The sequence below is a fragment of the Tenrec ecaudatus genome, chromosome 1 (assembly GCF_050624435.1).
Source record: "Tenrec ecaudatus isolate mTenEca1 chromosome 1, mTenEca1.hap1, whole genome shotgun sequence".
Lineage (NCBI taxonomy): Eukaryota > Metazoa > Chordata > Mammalia > Afrosoricida > Tenrecidae > Tenrec > Tenrec ecaudatus.
In genome coordinates, this window is record NC_134530.1 from 173,959,955 (window position 1) to 173,987,468 (window position 27,514).

The 27,514-nt window shown below is 43.3% G+C and overlaps 1 protein-coding gene across 1 annotated transcript in view; it reads left to right on the top strand.

Moving 5' to 3' along the window:
* The window catches only part of DDR2 (discoidin domain receptor tyrosine kinase 2), a 202,527-nt gene that overhangs the window by 162,156 nt on the left and 12,857 nt on the right, over positions 1-27,514 (top strand). The window contains exons 12-16 of the mRNA XM_075564177.1: positions 3,948-4,158; positions 6,515-6,738; positions 7,867-7,994; positions 10,173-10,364; positions 10,621-10,855. Of these exons, the coding sequence (XP_075420292.1) occupies positions 3,948-4,158; positions 6,515-6,738; positions 7,867-7,994; positions 10,173-10,364; positions 10,621-10,855 (990 nt within the window). The remainder of the gene's footprint in view (positions 1-3,947; positions 4,159-6,514; positions 6,739-7,866; positions 7,995-10,172; positions 10,365-10,620; positions 10,856-27,514) is intronic.

Genomic DNA, 27,514 nt, shown 5'->3' on the forward strand with positions numbered 1-27,514 from the left:
CATGTACTTCTTCACCCGCTTTGGCTTCAGCAGTTGTGTCGGGAGGGCGAGCATCGTAGAATGCCAATTTAATAAAAGAAAATATTCATGCATTGAGGGAGTGCTAGAGTAGAGGCCCAAGGCCCCATAGGATACTCTTGATGGTATTTTCAGCATTCTTTATTTGAGAGATTCAACCCACATTGCGGGGATATGTGCTCTACATTGGTGTGGAAACATCCAGAACTTGCTCTAAGGGAAGAAGAGTCGGACGAGGCAGAAAACTGAAGGGGACATCTTGATGAGCATTGGGAAGATATGACACCCATTTCATCACACTTACTCAATCTGTATGCTGAGCAAATAATTTGAGAACTGATAGAAGTTGGAGGGAGGTTCATTAGCAACTTGTGCTATGCAGATGACTCAACCTTGCCTGCTGAAAGCCAAGAGGATTTGAAACACTTGATGAAAATCAAGGGCTGTAATTTTCAGTATGGGTTGCATCTCAATATATTGAACAGCAAACTATTCAAAATCGACCAATCGACAAATGGAGAAAAGAGTGCAGTTGTCAAGGTCTGCATTTTTAGGGGATTCGCAATTAATGTTCTTAGAAGCATCCATCAAGAAATCAAATGCCGTATTGCATTGGGAAAAATCTGATGAATATTATCCCCTTAAAGTGCTGACAATCAAGGGTGTCGCTTTGAGAACAAGGTGTATCTAGGCTAAGCCATGGTGTTTTCAATCACTTCATAAATATTTGAAAATTGGACCAAATTGTAAAATTAGGAAGACTGCAGAAGAATTGATGCTTTTGATTGATGATTTTGGCGAAAAATATTGAAGATACTGAGGACAGACTGTCATAAGAACTAACCAATTTGTTTTGGAAGAAGAGAGTCAGAATATTCCTTAGACATGATGATAGTGAGATTTCATCTCACGTGCTTTGGAGATTCTATTCAGAGAACAGACCCTGGAAAAGGACATCATGCTTGGTAAAATAGAAGGGCAGGGAAACAGAGAAAGTCCCTGGACAAAACAGATCAACAAAGAGGCTCCAATAATGGTCTCAAACACAACAACAACAACTTTCTGCTGGACAAAGGGTCACTATGAGTCAGAACTGGCTCTAAGGCACCTAACAGCAACGTGGGTCCTCGAGTCTAATTTCACTTTGCTATATACAATTGGTTACTAGGTTATTTCTGCTCCCCAGCTCACCCAGTGCCATTGAGTTGATTCTGACTCATAGCAACTCTGTAAGACAAAGCAGAACTCTCTCAAAAGGTTACCACAGCTATAAGTCTTTACTGAAGCAGACTTCCAGAAAATGGACTCACACAGTGGCCCCAACAATGGAGCGAAGCATAACAACAATCGTGAGGGTGGCACAGGACTGGGCAGTGTTTTGATCTGCTGTGCACAGGGTCACTATGAGTCAGAACTAACAGCAACAACAAATTGCTGAGAAGTCAACATGCTCTTCCTAGGTTTGGTCTGCTGCTGGGCTATGGGATCCACGCTGGGATGCTATTGAGACAAAAGACTTTTCAGTCTAATGGATAAAACAGTTAGATTTTTTCATTGCCTGTTTGCTGCAGGGTAGAATTTCATGTTTACATCCAAATAGTCACTTACGCTCAAATGCTGGTATTGTTCTGTTGAAGGAGCATGTAGGTCATATTCGATTGTTGTTGGTTGCAGTCAAGTCTGTTCCAAATCATGGCAACCCCATGAAACATTGGCTGGTCTTGGACCATCGTCACAATTGTTGGGATGCTTGAGTCCATGGGCACAGTTTTCTTTTTTATTTTAATGGATTATTTTATTGGGGGCTCTTACAGCTCTTACAACAATCCATGTAGCAATTGTATTAAGCATATCTGTACATATTTGCCATCATCATTATCAAAATATTTTCTTTCTACTTGAGCCCTTCTATCAGGTCCTTTTCCCACCCCCACACTCCCACCCTCACGAACCCTTGATAATTTATGAATTATCTTAATTTTCATATTGTATACTATCTGCTATCTCCCTTCATTCATGTTTCTGTTGTTTGTCCTCTGGGTGCGGGTTGTACGTCAATCATTGAGATGGATTTCCCCTTTCTCCCCCTTCTCCTCCAACCTTACCCCTACCCTGATAGTATCGCTACTCTCATTATTGGTTGTGAGGGGTTTATCTGTGTGTCAAAGCTCTTAACTGTACCAGTGTGCATGCTCTCTGGTCTAGCCAGATTTGTAAGATATAACTGGGGTCATGATAGAGTGGGGCAGAAGGTGGGTGAGGGGAGAAGAGGAAGCATTAAAGAACTAGAGGAATGTTGTGTGTTTCACCAGTGCTATTCTGCACCCTGGCTGGCTCATCCCTTCCTGTGACCCTTCTGTGAGGGATGTCCAATTGTCTAGAGATGGGCTTTGAGCCTCCTTCCCTACCCTCCTCATTCACATGGAAATGGATGTTTGTTTTGGGTCTTCTGATGTCTGATACCTGATCCCATTGACACCTCATGATAACTCAGGTTGGTGCACTTCTTCCATGTGGACTTTTTTGCTTCCCTGCTAGATGGTCACTTGTTTAGCTTCTCATCTTTAAGACCCCAGGATTGGCAGAGTTGTTGAGAACTCAGTAAATGGCGAGGTCAGTAGCTCTGCGCTGTGGGAGGAAGATGTAGCAGTCTGCATCGGTCAAGCTTCGTAGCCTTGGAGACCCTGGAAAGGAGTCCTACTTTATCCTATAGGGTAATTGTGAATTGAAATAGACTTGCTGGCAATGTTTTTGGTGATTTTTTATAAGTGTTGTCAAACTCAGGAGGTTCTTCTTCCAACACAATACCTGTTATGGCCCATAGACTAATTTTATTATCTGCTTTTGGGAGGTAGATCACCAGACCTTTCTTTACTATCTTAGCCTGGAACTTTCGGTGAAACCTGTCCATCACAAGTGCTCAAAGGGTGTTTGGAGTATTGGTAGCACAGCTTCCAGAATCATAGTGACATCCAAGTTACCACAGAGTGGCAAACTGAGAGACGGGAGGGCATTAGAGAGAGGTTGGTAGCACAAAACTTAGGAGGTAAACTTCTGCCTAAGTTCCCACAATACAGGTATTTGAGGAATCTAACTGCATTCCTGTCACTTCAGTGTTTCTGGAGTTAACTAGGAGCATAGGTCAATTCATCTGAGTGGAAGAGGTAGATTTATGACAAAAGGGAATTGATGGTGCCCTTTATGCCAACGGTCTTGCACTAATACACAGGCAAGTGGGCATTCTCCCTTTGTTGCCAACTGTGGTAAGGTTCAGCATGTGGCTATGGATCCAGTTCTTATCTGTCTTTGGCTCCGTCCTCCTCCTACGACCCCAATAACTCACCTGCCTTCCAAATAACTCCATCCTCCTCTCACCCAAATAAGCCCAACCCTAGTCGCCTGGAAGTGGGTCAGAGCTCGTAAGTTCGATATTCCTTGTCCTTCAGACGAGTTGTCCAGGCAGACCTTCTCCAGCCCTACTTACTGGAGGTAGATCTGAGCTGACAAGTTAAAAGGACACAGCCCCGATTGCCAAAGAGGCGAACCTCAGCCGCTGCCAGCTCTCCCTGCCCCTTTGGGTCTGATGATTCACTGGAACAACTTACAAAACTCACAGAGAGCATGCTCTACCTGCAACTGCAGATCCATTACAACAAAAAAGGTTATAAGTGAAAGTGCACAACAGGTAAGCTCTGGCTCACCGTGACCTAGAGGGCAGAGTAGAACTGCCTTTGAGGGTTTCTGAGACTCACTCTTTATGGTAGTAGAAAGTCTCATCTTTCTCCCATGGAACAGCTGGTCGTTTTGAACCACTGACCTCATGGTCAGTGCATAACCCACTTTGTCACCAGGGTCAGGCAGAACCCCAGGGAAGGGCCGTATTGCTTTCTGCCCCTCAGAATGCCCCTCCCCATGTCCTTCTCTTTCAGGCTTCCCGAAGGATGCTGGATGATGAAATGACAGTCAGCCTTTCCCTGCCAAGCGAGTCCAGCATGTTCAACAATAACCGCTCCTCGTCTCCAAGCGAGCAGGAGTCCACCTCGACTTATGATCGCATCTTCCCCCTTCGGCCCGACTACCAGGAGCCCTCCAGGCTTATCCGGAAACTCCCAGAATTTGCTCCAGGGGAGGAGGAATCAGGTGAGGATGATAGAGTGGGCAGAAAACCAAGGGGGAGTCTTGACAAGCATTGTGATGATAGGATGTTATAGTCCCCAGTTAACCAAATCTATTTTCCATCTATGCAAAATCCCCGAGAAGTCAGCGCGCTCTGTCTAGACTGGGTCGGCAGTTTTGAGGGTAGGCGAAGAAACGAGATCGTGTGACTAGGGAGCACGTGCCAGCAGAATATAAACTAGTCCAATGTCCTCACGTTCCACACGGGGAAGATAGATCATGAGGGGGTAGATTCAGGAATAGAATTTCACTTGGAAAGCAAAAGAAAAACCACAAATGAAGCTAAAGACATTCTGAGATTTTCATTTTTGTAGCCACCTAGATCACTGAGGTATCTACTTTTTAAAAATTGCTTCCTGTTTTGTAAGCAGTCATTAAAACAATGCCAGATTTTATTATGACAGTAAATATTTCTTGCCTTTTCTCAATAAAGGCACTGATTTGGCAAAACAGTGCTACTGGCTCCAAACCTCAAATGTCTTTTTAAAAAGTATCGCAGAGTGACCTTGGAAAGATCATCACTTGAGCTTGGGGCAGCCTGGCCATAGGATCAGCAACCCAAAGAGTGACTCAACTCAGTAAAAGACCACTTTGTGATGTTCAAGGGAAGTTCAACCCACGCTAGCTGTAGACGCAGATCAGACCAAGTACGAAGTCACAGCCTTTTCAAGGAGCTAGTCTAAAGGGGAACTCTTTGAAGGAAGAAAGGACACAAACTCGTACCCGTCTTTATCACCCAAATGTAGCAAAAGTTGAAGGACCACAGTGGACTTGGGCAATTTCAGAGGGGCAGCAAGAAAAATAGATATAAACTAATTTATCTCCTAAACTGAACCAAAGAAATATACCTCACCTCTGGGGTCCAAGAAGCCTTGGTGGTGCTGTGGGACATGGATTGGGGTGCTAACCACAAGGTAGGTGGTTCAAAACCGCCAGCCATTATGTGGGACAAATATGGGGCTGCCTGCTCTTAAAAATATATACAGTTTCGGAACCCTTCAGCAAACAAACAAACAGACTCACTGTCGTTGAGCAGATTCCACAGGCGTAATTCCACTCTGTCTTATGGAGTTGCTATGAATCAGAATGGGCTCACTGTCAAAGAGTTGCTTTTTCTAGTCTGGGGTCCAAAACGTCCCACCTCCCACCATGTTTTAACACTTAAAAAATTAGGATATATCTTACACCAGATTGTGCACAGCTATTATTGAAACATTTTTAAAGTAAACTTTGTTTTTCAGAGTAGTTTTAGGTTTATAGAAAAACTATGCATAGCATAAAAAGGTTCTCACTTCTCCCTCCATACCTTTTCCTCTTATCATATCTTGCATCTCTGTAGTTATTGAGTACAATTAATGAGTTAAGATTGATTCATTATTATTCATGAAAATCCGTAGGTTAGGCTAGGTTTCATTCTTTGTGTTACACAGTCCTCAGTCTTGATGACTTTTGACAAAGATATACCGCCATGTCCCCATCATGGCAGTGTCAGGTAGAATAGTTTCCCTGACTTAAAATGACCTGGGTCCTACCTATTGATTCCTTCCCCTCTCCCCCCAAACTGCTGGCAACCATGGATCTTTTACTGTCTCTGTGGTTTTGCTTTTTCCAGAATGTCATGGAGTTGTGATTGTGCAAGTATTTTTTTACAAAACATATTGGCAATACTATTTTCTCATCTGTTAAGGCAAGAGCGGATTTCTAAATCTTTCCGTTCAATTGTGCTAATCACTGCCTGGTACCAGGCACCCACACCCACATTCCCTTTCACAGATGAACACACTGAATCCCTGCAGTCTCCACTCGAGTCCTTAACTCAACCCCATGTCCTCTGCCCCAGCCTCCTCCCTCCTCTCATTGTAGCCAAGTGCCACTCTTCTTTAAGACCATTGTGCACATTTAATATAAGATCTTTTTTCAGTTCTTATGATGATTGAATCAATAAAAGTATCTTACATTAATGAAAAGTGGAATTAAACTTTAAGCCACTACTACTGACACCTTCTCAGAGCAGAAGCGCCCTATGGCTTCACCAAGTGTAGTAGAAAGATGCATAGTTCTGCAAGATTAGCTAGGGGGGTCCTTAATGATCATGAGTCTGAGGAGAAGAATGGGAGACCAAGGGGTTGCCTACATCCCGAAGGCCACAAGGAAGAGTTCCTAGAGGAAGCAAAACTTTTCTCCAAGAAAGAATGTGCCGCGGCATTGACTAGGCTGTTTCAGGGGAATATGCTGGTCCTTCCAGCGGAAGTTGTTTCTTGAAGAGGTTTCCTAAGATGCTCCCTGCCATCAACCTCGCTGCCTTCCTTCCTCCTGCCAGGCTGCAGTGGCATTGTGAAACCTATCCAGACAAATGGGCCTGAGGGGGTGCCCCACTATGCTGAGGCTGACATAGTGAACCTCCAGGGAGTGACGGGGGGCAACACCTACTCAGTGCCTGCCATTACCATGGACCTGCTCTCGGGAAAGGATGTGGCTGTGGAAGAGTTCCCCAGGAAACTCTTAACCTTCAAGGAGAAGCTTGGAGAAGGCCAGTTTGGGGAGGTGAGTTGACCCTTTGAATGGTATGTCCAGTCTTCAGTAGCTTTTCCACAAGCAGACTCAGAATTGAATGTCTCCTCCACTTATCCCAGCCTCGTCACCAACCTTCTGTATCAAGCAGCTGTAGGGTTCCTGATATCTACACAAGCATTTTTAAAGCAGACACATCACTAGGTATCAGATATCCTGGAAAAGATTCCATATTTTCCAAACATTATAATGGGGTATAAAGGGGTGGGGCCCACAGATGTGCTCATCCTTTAAGAGCTGTCCAGGAACACCCTACTGAGTGATAGACACTTTGTTTTTCTCCTGTTAATGAGAATTATATGTGAAATGGTCCAAGACAACCTCACCCTGCCTTTGGTCCCAGACTTGTGCACTGGGGAATGAATCATCAACCAAGATAAAGAGGAGTCCTCGTCTCAATTGACCTCAGGGGGACGCACTGTCATATCAGAGTTTTATTCTTACATCAGTCTCATGAACTTTCTGAGACTTCAAGGTCACAATTGAAAGTGCCTTGTGAGCTCTTTGCCACTACCATTGAAATTCCAGATGTCATGTTCCGTTTCCATAAGAACCGTGCTTTTGATTCCCGGTATGGGTGGGATACTCTTCCTTTGTAGAAGTTTCGTGTTGGAGGAATTAGAGAGGCCCATCATGTCTCCCTGCTGCACTCTGTTCTCGTTCTTATGCCTGAGCAGAAAAGTCAGGCTTCCCTCCTGTTGCTGATGGATGGGAGTCACATAAATGCTCATTCCTACGAAGGGGTGACTTTATAGGGCAGTTGCCTTACAGTTTGCAGAATCCAGTAGCTAGACTTCCTTGAATTAAAGCTCAAGGATTTATCCAGAAAGTACACGCTGCTGTAATAAAATGCTATGCTAGCTTCATTCCTTCACCCATGTGTATTTCTTCACCCAGTAGCATATGATTTTTGCTGGGGGCATTATGAGTCTTTTTATCAATGATTTGAATCGACAATCTGTAAAACATCCCCTCTTATTGCTCTGTGGGTGATTTTGCCTGAGTTGTAAGAGTTAGTTGATTGCCAGAAAATGCCCAGCTACAGTTCTGAGACATCTTCAAGAGACATGATGATGCTGAGACAAGCTGACTTTTGTCTAGGTTCATCTCTGTGAAGTGGAGGGCATGGAAAAATTCAAAGACAAAGACTTTGCCTTAGATGTCAGTGCCAACCAGCCTGTCCTGGTGGCTGTGAAAATGCTCCGAGCAGATGCCAACAAGAATGCCAGGTCTGTGGTTCTGCATTTTGAATTTTCCTTTATGGGGTTCATCGTTAGCACTAGGAGAAATCCTGGGGGGGGGACTTTCTTTTGTGATGGGAAGGTTGGGGAACTGTTATGCGTTACCATGGTTATGTTTTATTTCGCTAATGGAGTCAGCCGTCTTGACATTTTCCATTCTAATTCCTCTGTATTGATTTCCCAGTCTCCTTGGCACAACACCACCCTTCCCAACATGGACAATAGTCCAGATGAACACATCTTCAACCATTACACAGACATGCTCCTGCGTGACACACTTTGCACAAGTATACCCATCTTCCTTGCTAAGCCTCTTCCGCTCCTCTTTTTGACTTCTCTACTTACTTTCTCATGGTTTTATCTGTTATGCTCCTTTTCTTCTCTGTCCAGCAACTCTCCCTGCTCTCCACAAGTGAGAAGTTTTGTCTACTTGGATAAACACATATGGACCTCAAAGCAAAAAGGATCAACAATCCTTTAGCCATTTTTTCCAACCGGCTAATAGTCTCTTGAACCCTTTACTACATCAGTTGCAGTTTCCAGCCATGCTCCGTTGTCTGACAACCTTTCTGTAACAGTAATGGTGAGTTAATCCTCACCCAGAGAGGCATGCTACTTGAAAACTGGTCGTACAGGTTTCAGAGAACTCTGCACATCTGGGTAACATATGCGTTTGCTCATTTGTATTGGCTTGATTTGTCTTACTGATACTCAGAGTGGGAGTAAGTTTATTATTACAATTCCCCAAATGATCATAAATTCCACAAATGGTGATAGAGTTTCAGTAGCAGTATTGCAAGTGACAGAATATGGAATGAAGAATGAATACAGGAGAGGAAATGGAACTAGAGGTGCTTTAGAATTTTAATTGTGACAATTTCAATCTTCAGGAATATTCATGTGAATGAAAAGTAGCATCCTCTGGGTCCCTTTGAGAGATGGAATATTCCTAATATTCATTTGGCCATTATTGGAGAGAGTGCCAATGAGAAGAGAAGCAGTATTCGACAGGGTCTTTATCCGTGGTTTCTGGCTGATGAGATTTGGTGTGCCAACTTCCACTTAGCAATGATGGGTCGACTAGCTTCTGGGTCCTGTCAAACCACGGGATCCCCTGTTTGGGGCTGTAGGGAGAAGTAAAGAGGAGATCTTGCATTGGGACCTCATGTATTCCAAGGGGTTTATAGGGGTATAGTATGACTTTGTGTAAAATTGTTAGCAAAGTCGAGGGTCTGCTCCTATAGTCTGGGGAGTATGAGCTAAAGTTTTCACTAACTGAAATTTTCCTACTGGCAAATTTATGGCTCATTTTAGGATTCAAGGGTGGCTGTTACCATGTACCCAAATAGTTAAGAGCCTTGGACAAGTAAGACTTTTTTTTTTTAATGACAACCAGAGCCTTAAAGTCGTGTTGCTTTCAACAGGCTACCAAATGTACATTGCAATTGACTACTGGTGTACCTTACATGAAAAAAAACCAGTATCAAAATAATAATGAATTCTCAGTTTACCAGAGGGTGATTACTCATAGAAAAAAGGTTATTCATTTGTTAGTTGAATGATTCTATGTGTTTTTTAATAAAGATGGCAAATATTCCTAGTGCACTTATCATTTTTGGTGAAAATTTTCATTAAAAAAACATTTTAAAAAACATTAGGAGCTCTTACAGATATTATTATAATCCATAGTTCCATTAAATCAAGCATTTTTGTACAATTGCTACCTTCATCATTTTCAATACATATTCTTCTCTTCTTGAACTCCTTGATATCAGGTGCCTTTTATCCCCTCTCCCCCCTGCCCTACCACCCCCCTAAACCCTCAGTATATTATTATTATTATTTTGCCTTAACTTATACCATCCCATGTTTCAAAAAGTTTCATTTTGATTCAGCAAAGAATGCATCGCTTTTTAGTGGTGTTAGATACTGGGGCTACATGGTCTTATTCTTAAAACTGTCACAGTTGAGCCAAGATGAGCCTTGTCCCAGGACAAGTAGAGCGAGATTGTTCCAGGTGCCCATATCTGTGCCCTTGCCAAGACTATCTGAATGGAAACAAGGCTTAGTGCAATGGGTAGGAAAAAACTTTGCTGTATATTCTTTCCCCCTCTTGAGTCTAACCTTGGCAACCACTGGGTTTATCTATATCTGTGTCCCCCAAAGGAATGATTTTCTTAAGGAGATAAAGATCATGTCCCGGCTCAAGGACCCAAACATTATCCGCCTCTTAGCTGTGTGCATCACTGATGACCCTCTCTGCATGATCACTGAGTACATGGAGAACGGGGACCTCAATCAGTTTCTCTCCCGCCACGAGCCCTCCAGGGTTTCCTCCTGCAATGGATCCACAGTCAGGTAAATACATCAGGTCTTCCATCTCTTTCCTGTGGTCATGAGACAATCCCAGGTGCTGAAGATGGGGAGTTGTGAACCTAAATGTTCATCCTTGTTCTGGGGTGGTGGGGGAGGATTCAGGATAGTAGATAATGGAGCAGTTACCCTTTGAGGGTTTCAATGCAATACATGCAATAGAACAGGGATGCTGAGGTTTTAATATGTGTGCATTGCATGGATTTCTGCTTACTTTCTTTTTGCTTTTCTATTTCCTTAGTTATTTCAACCTGAAGTTTATGGCTACCCAGATTGCTTCTGGCATGAAATATCTTTCCTCTCTTAATTTTGTCCACCGAGATTTGGCCACACGAAACTGTTTAGTGGGTAAAAACTACACCATCAAGATAGCTGACTTTGGAATGAGCAGAAACCTGTACAGTGGCGATTACTACCGGATCCAGGGCAGGGCCGTGCTCCCTATCCGCTGGATGTCTTGGGAGAGCATCTTGCTGGTGAGTTCCAAGTATTTTTAAGCTCTTATTTAGTTCTTACTGTGTAGGCAGGCACATTGGCACTTAGGAGCAATCTTAGATGGCTGAAGACAAGCTCCATGAACTTTGATGCTTACTCTGCCTTACCATATCTTTTAGTATACCAATTATTGTTATTATGTAAGCACTTGCTTAATAGTACTGATAAAGGCAACAAATTCATTATATAAAATATGGGGAAATTAAAAAAATATTGGATTTAGTATTTCCCCTTCTACTCTTTCTACTTACTCATTGTTTTCAATGCATTTAAGATATTAAAAGGGTTCTCATTTAAAGAACCATCATCTACACAAATAATTTTCTCCAATATTAATTTCATAATCATGTTTCTCATTATTTAGATTTATCTCTATATTTTGCTAGCATTTTCTTTTTATTCTACTTTAACTATTCTTACCAATTTTTTTTATTCAGTCCTTGATATTCTGGACCCCAAAAATACAGTTTATTCTAAATGTCTCTCTCAGAATTATATTCATAATCATGTATACCTCAGACTTTAGAAAAAGTAGTTAATTTTGTTTCCTTCCTACACAGCACAATGTATGTCGGTTTACAATCCTGCGCTGTAATTAGTGACCTTGATTACATCTTCAAGTTGTGCAGCCCTTCTTACCTTGTCTTTTCTTTTTTTAAAAGCTTTTTATTGTGAATAGGGACAGTGGTTTACAGAGCAAATCGGTTTTCAGTTCAACAACTCTCACACATTTATCTTGCTGTCATTGATTGCCATCACTACAATGTAACATCACCGAACTCTTTTCCACCCTGTTTCCTGTTTCCCTTCCCACTTCTGTCCTAACCTTTATGAACTTCATTCTTGGATCAATGGAGCTTTTAATCCCAAATATTTTATTATTCTAAGGAGTTCACACCTCTATATTGTCCACTGTACAGACCTGTTTATTTTATTTTATTTTATTTTGCTTAAAAAAGTGAGCATTGGAGGTGACTTAAATTCTTAACCTAAAGGGTGATTTCTTAATCTCAGGGGCCATAATCACAGAGGTTTCACGAATCTCCCTTGAATCTGTGAGGCTTTTATATGATTTTGAGTTTTGTTCCACATTTTTCTCCCACTCCAGTCGTCCGCGGCCTTCTATTGTGAGCCTTATCAGACCATTGGTAGTGATACCGTTACAGAGTTCTTTGGCCTTCAGGGTCCTGGGAGTTGCTGTTTGTGGAGAGTCCATTGATTGTTTCCATGCATCTCCGTTCTTCTTTGCTCTGGAGAAATCAATAATTGTACCTTAGAAGGCTCCTTTTAAGACCCCCGTTGTTACTCCTGGAAATAGGCTATAGAACATTGTCTTGTGAACTACGTTACTTGCAGATTGACCTTGGTCTAATGTCCCCTGAGGCTATGGTCCCAAGCCTCCAGGACTAATCACTCATTCTTTCAAGAGAGTCCGTTGAGTCTAAAAAGTTTGCATAACTTTGTACCCCGTATGTCATACTATAGTCATGGATGTATTTGCCGTACATATACCTACATAGAAATATCCTCTGCCAAACACAGTCCTGAGTATAGCCTCCTTCTCCTTCCCACATTTGCTTGGCTTATGTGCCTGTCATTGCATCTATGGGGACAACACTGCTGCTACAAGATTGTGTATACAAGATTCACCTCTATGCCCTTTGACTCGTGTGTTCCCCCACAGTGTCTCCTTGGCCTTCATGTTTTGCTGACCTCTCTCTTATTGTATATTGCCTTTTCCTTCCCCAAGTTAATGTGTCTTCACTTAGTACTTTACCCTCCACTTCTCGCTACCCTAAGTCACCAGTAAAGAATGTTTCTTTCAGTGTGTAAACCTTTTCTTGCTTTTTAATAGTGGCCTCATACACTATTTGTTCTTTTGTGATTGACTGATTTCACCCAGCATAATGTCCTTCAGGTACAGCCATTGTTACAAGGTGTTTTGCAGATTCATTGTTAATCTACTGTGTGTACGTACCATAGTTCATTCTTTTCCCATTGATGGGTATTTATGCTGTTTCCATCTTTTTCTGTTATGACTATGCTGTGATGAACATCTGTGTGCATATATCTATATATGACATGGCTCTTAGTTCAGTAGTCAGATTGCTGGCTCATGCAGTATTTCTATTTCCAACTCACTGAGGAAGTTCCATACCATTCCCCACAGCGTAGCATCACTCTACAAGCTCCCCAGCACTGTAGGAAGGTTCATCTCTCTACATTCACACCAGCAGTTGTTGTTTTGTGTCTTTTCTTTTTAAGTTTGCTATCAAGGCTGCAGTGATATCTCATCTCGTTGTTGTTATGACTTCCATCTCTTTAACCAGTAATTAACAACCTGTGATATGCAGAGGACACAATCTTGCTTGCTGAAAACCAAGAGGACTTGAGGCACTTACTGATAAAGACCTGTATAGATAACAACTCAGTATACAGAAACAATATTCTTGCTAATAAAATCCAACCATGACCAAGTGGGATTCACACTAGGGATTTGAGGATGGTTTAATATTAGTAAAACAATTAATGTAATGTACCACATAATTAAGAAAAAGAGTAAGAACCACTTGATTGTATCAATAGATGCAGAAAAGGCATTAGATAAAATCCAACACCCATTTATGATAAAATAGGAACATAAGGAAAAATCTTCAACAAAATAAAGGTCGTATACAAAAATCAAATGGTCACATAATGCAATACTATGCATTCTTGAAAAAAAAAAACAGGTGAAACCACTAAATAACTCATGACTGGACTGGACCTGGAAACCATTATGTGGAGTGAAGTAGTCCATCACAAAAGGACAAATAGTGTATAAGTCTACTACTATAAGGATAAAAATCAAGACAAAGGCAGGTTCTGTTCTCAGACCATATAGTCTTCTAATCAAACAACAAGTTAGTCCCCCAAACAACAAGTTAGTGTGTCTTCCTAATTCCCATAAATCATTTATCACCACCTTATTTGAACATTTTGAAAACACCTTCACATGGTGGTATCACTCCAGCTGGAGCCAATTTCATTTAAAAAATCATTTTAGAGGAGAGGGGGAAGATGGCCGACAGGGACACCCGCATACTCTGAGAGCTCCTCCAAACAAAGCGGGATTGGCGACCAGGTAGCTGAATAGTAAGAGTCTGGTGAGTGAAATATCCCCCTGGGACAGCACCCCAGTCCTACCCCACGTATTTGTCCGGAGCAGGGGTCTAGGTGAAAGAGGACCGGACTAGTGGGACATCTCTGGCCACTAAGCTGCCGTGAGCTCACTGGCTCCATCCCCAAACCCGACGCCAGCCCAGAGCCGCTTGCCTGCCCTGCCTACTCCAGCGGCCCACTCCCCACTCCCCACTCGCGGATCTCCACTGGGAGAGAAGCTTTCCTCTCCCGCAGTTCCCCTCTCCCCGCAGGGCAGCGATCTGCCCTCGGGCCCACGTCCCTCCCTCCATTCATCCAAGCTCAGGGGAGCGGACCCGCAGGTTGTCTGGCGACCCCCACGGGGGACCATCCACCCGCACCGCCGCGGACCTCTCCACCTGCCCTCCGTGCGCTGGCCTCCCACCCCCGCCCGCCCCCGCCAGCCCCTGGCAGCCTAGCGCCAGCTCCACTCCTGGCGGGGACCCTGCGCTGAGCACTTCCCGCCAACAGGAGCCATAGCTCAACCCGCGCCTGTCCCGGACCCTGAGCTTCCGCGGAGCGCCGCTCCCCGCGCTGTTGAGTCTGCCCACCAAGGGCCCCCCCCTGCGCAAGGCACAAGAGTAGGTGCCCTCCCCAGGGTGCTGCGGGGACCCTGGCAGCCGCGACTCTGAGCCTGAGCAGAGGAAGGGCGCCATTGCCCCCTGCGGTTTCGCGCCAAAAGGGCGGAGAGCGAACACCATTGTTCCCTGCAGTGTCCCGCAGCTGCCTGCGCAGCTATCCAAGGGGCCTCCCCGCGCCCGCTCACAGCCCGGGCAGATCAAACACTCCACCTGCAGTGGAGCCTGGGTCTCGGCTTTGCAGTCCCTGAGGAGCCGTCAGTGAGCTCCAGCCAGCTCTCACCACCTGGGGCCCTGTTGAGTCCCCAGTGCCAGCCCTAAGCCTGCCGCAGCCCGCCCCAGCCACCCCAGGAGACGGCACAGTGGCCTGAGCCTCCACACAATAAGGTTACTCCTGTCTCCCAGAAGCATGGGGCCTATTAAAGGATCAAGGAAAAATCAACAGACCACATCACTCCCAACAAAAAAATCAGAAAAACGAGGCACTTTAACAGACCTAACGTCACTCATAGAAGAAACAGATATAGATCAGCCACAAAAGGAAATCTTCAGAACTCTGCTTGCAGTAATACAGGAGCTAAGAGAAGCAAACCAAAATAAGGATGCAACGATAGAAGGGATGAAATGCACAATAGAGGGGATGAAGTCCACAATAGAGGGGATGAATACTATCCACCAAAAGGAACTGCAGAAACTAACAGAGGAGGTAGCAGAGGCCACACAAAAGGTCACAGAAGCTATATCTAGGCTTGAGGAGGCTGAGAACCGTATCAGTGAACTCGAGGACGCTCAAACCAAACGAAGCAAGCGAGAAAAAACAATCAGATAGGAAAATTAAAGAAACAGAAGACAGCCTGAGATCAATGACAGATGCTATGAAGAGGAATAATATTCGAATAATCGGTCTACCGGAACACAACATAACACACAAATCGACCGCCAAGATAGCAAAGGAATTCCTGGAAGAAAATTTCCCCAACCTAACAAAGGAGAATCCGACTCTCATACAGGAAGCAGAGAGGACGCCAGCTAAGCTAAACACCAAGAAGAACACGCCAAGGCATATAATTGTAAAATTATCCAACTTAGAGGAAAAAGAGAAAATTCTACGAGCATCAAGAGAAAGGAAGACAGTCACATACAAAGGAGCGCAGGTAAGGATATGCTCAGACTTATCAGCTGAAACCATGAAGAGGAGGAGAGAATGGAGCAACATCTTCCAAAAACTGAAAGATGAAAATGCCTCCCCCAGAATCCTATACCCTGCCAAGTTATCCATTAAGATAGAGGGTAAGATAAGGGTCTTCCAGGACAAGGAAGAACTCAAAAAATATACTGCAAGTCACCCGACCCTGCAGAACATACTGGCTGACTCACTATGGCCAGAAGATCAAGCTCCAACTAGAACCACCAGGAGACCACCATATAGCCCATCTCCATCTAGAAGCCAACATGCCAGCAACACGTACCAGGACAACACGGTCTCAGATGGAAAAGAGGACAGGATAGAAACCCTCCACTCAAACGCAGTACACTGATATGAAGGAAGATAGGCAAAGACCCAAAACACAAAACAGAATATGGCAACCATGAAGCCAGAGATTGTAATAATCACTTTGAATACAAATGGGCTCAATTCATATGTTAAAAGAAAGAGGCTGGAGGATTGGATTAGAAAACATAACCCATCAATCTGCTGCCTGCAAGAGACACACCTTAAGCAAGCAGACAAGCATATGCTGAGAATAAAGGGCTGGCAGAAAGTTTACCAAGCAAATGGTAACTCCAAGAAGGCAGGAGTGGCTATCTTAATCTCCGACAAAATGGATCTCAAGATCCAAAACATAAAAAGAGACAAAGAGGGACATTACATAATGCTCAAAGGCTCAGTAAACCAGGAAGCAATAAGCATACTGAATATTTACGCACCTAATAATGGTGCGGCAAATTTCGTCAAACAAACTATTAAAAAAATGACAGAAGAAATCACGGAAACAACAATAATAGTGGGGGACTTCAACACTCCACTATCAGAGAAAGACAGGTCACAGGGAAAGAAGCTCAGCAAAGAGGCCAGAGAGCTAAACAATGTAATTAGGCAACAGGGCCTGATAGACATCTATAGAGCCTTTCATCCAAAAGCAAAAGGTTTCACATTCTTCTCCAATCCACACGGATCTTTCTCAAGAATAGATCACATGCTGGGGCACAAGGCCAGCCTGAGTAAATTCAAACACATAGATATTATCCAGACGTCTTTCTCAGACCACCATGCCATAAAGCTGGAGATTAATAGAAGGGCACCCAGAAAAGCAAGGGCCACCAATTGGAGAATAAACAACGATCTCCTGCGACATGAATGGGTTAAGGTCCAGATCAGAGAGGATATCAGGAAATTTCTAGAAACTAATGAGAACGAGCATACAACATATCAAAACTTATGGGACACTGCAAAGACAGTTATCAGAGGTAGCTTGATATCACTGAATGCATACATGAAAAAAGAAGAAAGGCGTATGACAGATATGTTAACACAAAACCTCCAACAACTAGAACAGAGTCAACAGAACTACCCCTCCAATAGCAAGAGAAAAGAAACAATAAAAATCAGGGCGGAGTTAAACCAGTGGGAAGACAAAAGAACAATGCAAAGGATTAACGCAACTAGAAGCTGGTTTTATGAACGAATTAATAAAATTGACACTCCCCTGGCAAAGCTTACCAAAGATAGAAAGGAACAATCATCAATAGCCAGGATGAGGGATGAATCGGGGGCAATAACAACAGACCCCAATGAGATAAAAAGGATAATCACAAAGTACTATGAAGGTTTGTATTCTAATGAATTCAGAAACCTGGAAGACATGGATAAATATTTAGAAAAACAATCTATCCCTAGATTATCTGAGACAGAGATCAAGCACCTCAACAAACCCATAGCGAAGGAAGAAATAGAGAGTGTCATCAAAAACCTACCAAGGAAAAAGGCCCCAGGGCCAGATGGCTACACAGCAGAATTTTACCAAACATTCAGGGAAGAGCTGACACCGATCCTCCACAAAGTATTCCATAACATAGAAAAGAACGGCAAGCTCCCAAACTCATTTTACGAAGCCAGCATTACTTTGATACCCAAACAGGGAAAAGACCCCACAAGTGTAGAGAATTATAGACCAATATCTCTAATGAACATAGATGCAAAAATCCTTAACAAAATATTGGCCAATAGAATACAAAGGAACATCAAACATATCATTCACCACGACCAAGTAGGATTCATCCCAGCAATGCAGGGATGGTTTAACATCCGAAAATCCATCAATATCATACACCACATCGAGAAGAAAAAGGATAAAAACCATATGATAATATCCATAGATGCAGAAAAAGCATTTGACAACATCCAGCACCCATTCCTAATCAAAACACTCATGAAGATAGGATTGGAAGGTAAGTTCCTCAAGCTCATACAAGCTATCTATGAAAGACCAACAGCCAACATCATAGTCAATGGAGAAAAGACAAGAACAATACCACTGAAAAAGGGTACAAGACAAGGATGCCCCCTGTCCCCTCTTCTATTCAATATCGTTTTGGAGGTTCTGGCTAACAACATAAGACAGCGGAAGGACATCAAAGGGATCCAGTTGGGAGAGGAGGAGGTGAAACTATCGTTATTTGCAGATGACATGATCCTATACATTGAAGACCCCCAAAACTCCACAGTTGGAATACTTACAGCAATAGAGGAATACGGAAGAGTAGCAGGATACAAGATCAATAAACAGAAGTCGGTAGGGTTTCTATACACATCGGACAGGGCCATGGAAGAGGCGATTAAGAGGGAAGTACCCTTCACAGTAGCCAAGAACAAACTGAAATACCTAGGAATATACTTAACAAAAAATACTAAAGACCTATATAAGCATAAATATAAAACCCTATTACAGGAAACCAAAAGTGACCTTCACAAATGGATGAAGCTCCCCTGCTCATGGTTAGGTAGGCTGAACATAGTAAAGATGACAGTTCTTCCTAAAGCACTCTACAAGTTCAATGCTATACCAATCCAATTACCATCAACCTTCTTCAAAGAATTGGAAAAACTGACCACCAACTTCATATGGAGAGGGAAGAAACCCAGAATTAGCAGAGAACTCCTCAAGAAGAAGGACACAATTGGAGGACTCGCCCTACCTGATTTTAATGCCTACTACACAGCTACAGTGGTCAAAACAGCATGGTACTGGCACAATGATAGACACTCAGACCAGTGGAAAAGAATAGAAAGCCCAGGAGTAAAATCATCAGCATATAGACAACTGATCTTCGACAAGGGTCCCAAAAACGTCAAGTGGGAAGCAGATGCCCTCTTTAATAAGTGGTGCTGGAAACAATGGATATCCACATGTAGAAAGTTGAAACAAGACATCTACCTCACCCCATGCACAAGAATACACTCAAGGTGGATCACAGATCTAGAAGTCAAACCCCAAACCATCAGGACCATTAAGGAGGGAATCAGGACTAATCTCAGAGCACTGGCCCAGGGAGCACATAGGCTCACTGCAACAGGGAAGGGGACACACACAGGTGATCTGGAAATCGACAAATGGGATCTAATAAGAATAAAACACCTGTGCACCTCGAAAGACTTTGCCAAGAGGGTGACAAGGCAACCCACAGACTGGGAGAAGATTTTTAGTAATGACACGTCAGACAAAGGGCTCATTACTAAAATCTACAACACCATCATGACCTGCAAAAAGAGGAAAACAGTTAACCCCCTAAGGAAGTGGGCAAAAGAAATGAGAAGAACTTTCACTAGAGAGGAGATCAATATGGCCAATAAATATATGAGAAAGTGCTCGAAGTCCCTTGCCATAAGAGAAATGCAAATCAAAACAACCATGAGATACCACCTAACACCCCTCAGGCTAGCTCAGATCAGTAAATCAGAGAGCAACAAGTGTTGGAGGGGCTGTGGTGAAATAGGAACCCTCCTCCACTGCTGGTGGTCGTGCAGATTTGTACAGACACTGTGGAAAGCAATCTGGCGATACCTAAAGAAAATGGAAATTGATCTACCTTACGACCCAGCCATCCCTCTACTGGGCATATACCCGGTTGAAGCAGCAAATAAAACACGACCAGTCATATGCGCTCCAATGTTTATTGCGGCACAATTCACAATAGCAAAGACTTGGAAACAGCCTAAGTTTCCATCGATAGACGAGTGGATTAGCAAACTTTGGCACATACACACAATGGAGTATTATGCAGCACTAAAAAGCACCGATGAGCACATGAAACACGTTATTTCATGGGAAGAGCTGGAAGGAATTATGTTAAGCGAGGTAAGCCAGACCCAAAGGGACAGGTACAACACGAGTCCCCTGAGGTAAGTACAATCAGCATGACAGAAATGGGGCATTAATCCACCCAAGGGGAGGGTATGGTTTATATCTCCACAGGGAAAGAGGGACCAGACTTCAACCCAGTGTCGCAAGGTGTGAATGCAATATCCCGGCGTGGAGGAGGGAACCGGTGGAGAGGTCTGGGAGGCTGGCCCCAGCACCATAAATTAAGTGGATTCCTGCCCCTCCCCCGAAAAGAACTTGTTCCAAAGGACGACATTGACCCTGCAGCTATGGGAGATGGACATATTTGATCAGAGCACACGGGAGCAGATGAAGGGGCAGGAGGAGAGAGTGGAGCACAGCCTGGCCCACCAGGCCGTGATGATGATGTTCCTGAGTAGAGCAGCCAGTCCACAGAGAGAACAACATGGCTGGCCCTACTATGAGACATGATGCCCCTCAGTGACTAAGGGCGATACAGGGGACAGCACCGGAGACACAGTGTGGGAATTGCACCTGACCTGATCCCACCACACCGAGGCAAATCACTGGGGGAGTGCAGCGGAACAGCAAGGGAATGGAGTGGCAAGGTCCCCAGGGAATGCTGAAAGTGGACTTTGGGGCCAGGGAGTGGTGCCCCAACAGACTGGACTGGAAAACGCTCCTAAGGGCCAGCAAAGATCCCTGAACTAACTACAAGCTTTTCTCTTGTGAACTGTTTTGTTCTGTTCTTTTTCAGTGGTTTGTTTTGGTTGTTTTGTTGTCTGGTTGTATACTGTTGCTTTGTGTTCCTCTGTCTAGTTTTCGTGCATGTTAGTGACTCCACAGGTCTGTCTGAATAGGACAGGCTGGATGAACTATCTGGATGAAAAACAACGGGACCGACAGTTCCGGGGGGACTTGGGGTGGGGGGTAGGGGGGGTAAGGAAGTGGTGTTAACAAACCCAGGGACAAGGGAAAAACATGGGACCCCAAAGGGTAGAGAAGGGGGAGTGGCAGGCCTGATGGGAAATGATCAAGGGTAAGGTTGCTTAGAGAAGAGGTATACTCTAGCCCAGGTGGCGATGAAGCATGGTAGTAGGGCAGGAGGAAGGTCAAGGGAGATGGAGGAAAGAGCTAGGAGTCAAAGGGCATTCATGGAGGTCTAGACAAAGACATGTACATGCAAATATATATAGGAGGTTGGGGAAATAGATCTTTGTGTCGATATTTATAGGTCAAGTATTAAGGTGGCGGAAGGACCTTGGGCCTCTACTCAAACACTCCCTCTATGCATGAATACCTTCTTTTATTAAATTGGAACTCTATGATGCTCACTCTCCCGACACAACGGCTGGAGCCAAAGTGGGTGAACAAGTAAATGTGGTGAAGAAAGCTGATGGTGCCCGGCTATCAAAAGAGATAGTGACTGGGGTCTTAAAGGCTTGAAGATAAATAAGCGGCCATCTAGCTCAGAAGCAACAAAGTCCACATGGAAGAACACACCAGCCTGTGTGATCGAGTGGTCCCAAAGGGATCAGTTACCAGGCATCAAAGAACAAAAAATCATATCATAGACTACACACCTCCATGATAGGATCGCTGAAGACAAATGGGTGCACAAGCAAATGTGGTGAAGAAAGCTGATGGTGCCCGGCTATCAAAAGAGATAGTGTCTGGGGTCTTAAAGGCTTGAAGGTGAACAAGCGGCCATCTCGCTCAGAAACAAATAAGCCCACATGGAAGAAGCACACCGGCCAGTGCGATCACGAGGTGCCCAAGGGACCAGATATAAGGCATCATGCAAAAAAAAAAAAGATATAAGTGTGTGTATGTATGTGTATATATGTGTATATGTATATATGTATGTGTATATATATATTATATTAAATGAAGGGGGAAGTGCAGAGTGGAGACCCAAGGCCCAAGTGTCGGCCAATGGAGATCCCCTCATAGAGGGGCTTAGGAGAGGAGATGGGTTAACTAGGGTGTGAGGTAGTATCGATGAAGAACACAGCTTTCCCCCAGATCCTGGATGCTTCCTCCCCCCAACTACCATGATCCGAATTCTACCTTGCAGGGCTGGATAGGACAGAGGCTGTACACTGGTACATATGAGGGTTGGAGGTACAGGGAATCCAGGGTGGATGATACCTTCAGGACCAAGGGCGTGAGGGACGATGCTGGGAGAGTGGAGGGTGAGTGGGTTGGAAAGGGGGAACTGATTACAAGGAGCCACATGTGACCTCTTCCCTGGGAGAGGTACAGCAGAGAAGGGGGGAAGGGAGACCCCGAATAGGGCAAGATATGACAAAATAACGAGGTATAAATTACCAAGGGCATATGAGGGAGGGGGGAAAGGGGAGGCAGGGGGGAAAAAAAAGAGGACCTGATGCAAGGGGCTTAAGTGGAGAGCAAATGCCTTGAGAATGATTGGGGCAGGGAATGTATGGATGTGCTTTATACAATTGATGTATGTATATGTATGGATTGTGGTAAGAGTTGTTGGAGTCCCTAATAAAATGTAAAAGAAGAAAAGAGAAAAAAAATGATTAGGGCAAAGACTGTACAGATGTGCTTTATACAATTGATGTATGTATATGTATGAACTGTGAAAAGAATTGTATCAGCCCCAATAAATTGTTAAAAAAAATCATTTTATTGGGGGTTTGTACAACTCATCACAATCCATACATAGATCCATTGTGTCGAGCACATTTGTATATTTTTTTGCTATCATTGTTCTCAAAACATTTGCTCTCTACTTGAGCCTTTGGTATCAGCTCCTCATTTTTTATTTTTAATCGTTTTATTAGGACCTCATACAATCTTATCACAGTCCATACATGCATCAATTGTGTAAAGCACATTTGTACATTCATTGCCCTCATTATTCTCAAAACATTTGCTCTCCACTTAAGCCCCTGGCATCAGCTCCTCATTTTTTCCTCTCCCTCCCCACTCCCTCATGAACCCTTGATAATTTATAAATTATTATTTTTGTCATATCTTACACTGTCTGACGTCTCCCTTCACCCACTTTTCTGTTGTCCGTCCCCCAGAGAGGAGGTCACATGTAGATCCTTGTAATTGGTTTCCCCCTTCCAACCTACCCTACCTCTACCTTCTCAGTGTTGTGACTCACAGCACTGGTCCTGAAGGGATCATCTGCCCTGGATTCCCCGTGTTTCCAGTTCCTTTCTGTACCAGTGTACATCCTCTTGTCTAGCCAGACTTTCAAGGTAGTGTTGGGATCATGATAGTGGGGGGAGGAAGCATTTAGGAACTAGAGGAGAGTTGTATTTTTTTAAACAATTTATTAGGGGCTCATACAACTCCTATCACAGTCCATACATATACATACATCAATTGTATAAAGCACATCTGTACAGTCTTTGCCCTAATCATTTTCTTTTTTTTTCTCCTCTTTTCTTTATTTTACATTTCATTAGGGACTCATACAACTCTTATCACAATCCATACATATACATACATCAATCGTATAAAGCACATCTATATATTCCCTGCCCCAATCATTCTCAAAGCATTTGCTCTCCACTTAAGCCCTTTGCATCAGGTCCTCCTTTTTTTTCCCTCCCTCCCCGCTCCCCCCTCCCTCATGTGCCCTTGGTAATTTATACATCGTTATTTTGTCATATCTTGCCCCATCCGGAGTCTCCCTCCACCCCCCCTTCTCTGCCGTCCCTCTCCCAGGGAGGAGGTCACATGTGGGTCCTTGTAATCAGTTCCCCCTTTCCAACCCACTCACCCTCCACTCTCCCAGCATCGCCCCTCACACCCTTGGTCCGGAAGGTATCATCCACCCTGGATTACCTGTATCTCCAGCCCTCATATGCACCAGTGTACAACCTCTGCCCTGTATTTTTCATCATTGCTACATCGCACCCTGACTGGCTGGTCTCGTCCCTGAGATCCTTCTGTAAGGGGATGTCCTGTGGCCTACAAATGGGCTTTGCGTCTCCACTCCATACTCCCTGTCTCATTCACTGTGATAAAATTTTTTGTTCTGACGATGCCTGATACCTGATCCCTTCAACACCTTGTGATCGCATAGGCTGGTGTGCTTCCTCTATGTGGGCCTTTTTGCTTCTGAGCTAGATGGCTGCTTATTTACCTACAAGCCTTTAAGACCCCAGATGCTATAACTTTTGATAGCCGGGCACGATCAGCTTTCTTCACCACATTTGCTTATGCACCCGCTTTGTCTTCAGCGGTTGTGTCGGGAAGGTGAGCATCATAGAATGCCAATTTAATAGAAGAAAATATTCTTGCATTGAGGGAGTACTTGAGTGGAGGCCCAATATCCTTCTGCTACCTTAATACTAAACCTATAAATATATGCACATAGATCTATTTCCCCATCCTCATATATAAATATATTTGCATAAGTACATGTCTTTTTCTAGACCTCTATAAATGCCCTTTGCCTCCCAGCTCTTTCCTTTATTTCCTTTGCCTTTCCTCTTGTCCCACTATCATGCTCAGTCTTCATTTGGGTTTCAGTAATTCCTCTTGGTTACATTACTCTTGATCACACCCTACCAGGCCTCCTACACCCTCCTTATCACCGATTTGGATCACTTGTTGTTCCTTTGTTCCTGAGTTGGTTAATACCTAACACCTATACCTTTCCCCCCACTACCTCCTCTCCCATGTTCCCTTGGAACTGTCCATCCTGTTTTTTTCTCCTCCAGATTGTTCATCCAGCCTATCTTATTTAGACAGACCTGTGGAGATAATAACATGCACAAAAACAAGACAGAGCAAAACCAAGCAACAAAATAAAACAAAACAACAAGTCAATGACAAAAAAAATCAAAACAAATCACAGCAACAGGAAAGAAAAGCTTATAGTTAGTTCAAGGACTGTTTGTTGGACTTTAGGAGTGTTTTCCAGTTGAGTCTGTTGGAGCGCCAAGCCCTGGTCCCAAAGTCTATTTTTGGGATTCCCTGGGGACTTCTTTGCTCTGTTCCCCTTCCTGTTGTGTTCCACACCCTTAGTGTTTTGCCTCGGTGCGGTGGGGTCAGATCCAGCGGAATTTCCTCACTGTGTCTCCAGTGTTGTGCACCTTAGGGTTATGGGTTAGTGAGGGATGCCGTGTCTCATAGTGGGGTCGGCCATATGGTCTTCTCTGTGGAGTGGCTACTTTGAGTGGGAATATCGTCCTCAAGACTTGGTGGGCCAGGATGTGCTCCACTCTCTCTTCCTCGCCCTTCCTTTGCTCCTGTGTGCTCTCAGCAGACATGGCCCTCTCCTGGAGGTACAGATTCAGGGCTGTCCTCTGAAATAAATTCTTCTGGGGGGAGGGGAAGCTGTCCACATAGTTGGGATTGGGGCTGGCCTGGGTGGCTATTTTAAATGGCATCATTTTCCTGATTTCCCTTTCAGAGTCCTCATTGTGTAAAGAAATCTGATTGAGTTTTCAGCATTGATTTTGTACTTTACCACTTTACTGAATCTTTCCATCAGTTCCAGTAATTTCTGTGCTTAGTCTTTGCAATTTTTTTAATGTGTAGGGTCATATAATTTGCAATATAGTTAGGTTTTACTTCTTCTTTAACAATTTAGATGCCATTTATTTCTCTCTCATGCCTTATAGTTTTGGCTAAGATTTCTGCCCAATATTGAGTAAGAGTGGTGATAAAGGTAATTTTGATTCTGATTTGCAAGGGAAATGCCTTCAGTTTCCACGGAGATTCATGTTAGCCATTGTATACCTATTAGTATCAAGTCACTATAAACTCTAATTTATAGTGTTATGCCCTTCATTATGTGGAACAATTTCTCAATTTTGATGAATGTCTTATTGAGTGTTGGAATTTTTCAAATATCCTTCCAAATGTGGTTCTTTTACTCTGTTTTATTTATGTGGGAAGTTATACTGATTGCTTTTCTTACGTTGAATTGTCCTTGGAATGAATCCCTAGAATGAATCCCACTGGGTCATTGTGAGAGGAACCCTGGTGGTATAGATTTACGTGTTGGCCTGAAATTCCCATGGTTGGCAATTCAAAAACTCCAGTAGCTCTGTGCTAGAAAGACTGAGCTTTCTACTCCTGTAAATAGTTCCAGTCTCAGAAACCCACATGGGTCACTATGAGTCAGCAATGACTTTATGGCAGTAAGTTTGGTTTGGTTTTGGTCCTTGCGATGGCTAGGATTTATGTCAGCGTGGGTGGACCAAGTTTCTCCCATGATCTCATGTAGCATAGTGTTGTCAACTCCATGATGGGATATTCTGTGAAGCAACCAAGCAGTTAATCTGGTAACATTGTTGGTACAATTGAAGGAGGTTTCATTTAGAGTGTGGCTTTCTCTTAGTATAGATTGACAGTGTATGGAAGCTAGTTCACTTCTACTGCAGGATTTGGATCCTTCATCTGGTTCTCCACCTCCTGTTATACCACCTGCTGGTCCTAGGGACCTCAGCGGATTGCCAACCGTGGATGGATTCATTTGGCTGATCTCAGATGCATTCAATTCCGCATTCACCAGCCTGTGGTCTTCCTGTTTCCCATTCTTCTGCTCCTATAGCTACAGAAGTCAGAAGCAGTCTTCAGTTTACTCTAACCCATGAACTTGAACCTGATTGAATTTAACCCACTTCCATAACTTTCTGAGCCCTTTCTTGACCTAAATCTCTTTCTATATGCATACATACACAAGAGTTACTGGTTTTGCTTCTTAGAGAACTCTACTTAGCACGGTAATGATGTATTATGATTATTTTTATGCCATTGGATTATTTTTGGCTACAATTTTGTTCATTCCTGTGCCTCTGTGAAGGATATTAGTCTACAATTTTCTCTTTTAGTGATGTTTAGTGATGGTTTTATAAAAATGAATTTGGGAGTTTTCATTGCTTTTCTATACTCTGGATTAGTTTGAGTAAAATTGGAGTCAGCTCTTCTCTGAATGTTTGGTAGACTGCCAGTGAAGCCGTCCAGGGCAGGACTCTGTTGTTGGTAGTATTTCTTTTTCATGACGTTTTCAATTTCTTCTTTCATTATGGAATTGCTAGAGTTCTCTATATTAGCCTGTGTTAGTGTAAGCATGTATTGTGCTTCTAGAAATGTGTCCGTATCTTCTAGATTTTCAAATTTATTGGAATACCGTTCTTCACAATATTCACTTATTTCCCTTTTTATTCCAATTGGTTATGATGTAATGTTATGCATTTCATTTCTTACTCATGTTATTTGTATCTTCTTTCCATTGTTAGATTTGCCAGTAGGTGCTGATTTTATTAATTTTTTCAAAAATGAACTTCTAGTTTATTGATTCTTTACATTATTTTTCTTTTTTCTGTTTTGTTTTTCTCTTCTCTAGTGTTTATTTTTCCTACTGAAGCCTACGTACTTATTTGGCTACTCTTTTTCTAATTGTTGAACAAGCTGTATTGAGGTGTTGGTTTTGGTTCTTTTTTAATTTGTGTATTTATGGGTACAAATTTACCTCTTCCCACTGCATTAGTTATGTTCCGAATATCTTGGTATGTTATATCTTAATTCTAGTTTGACT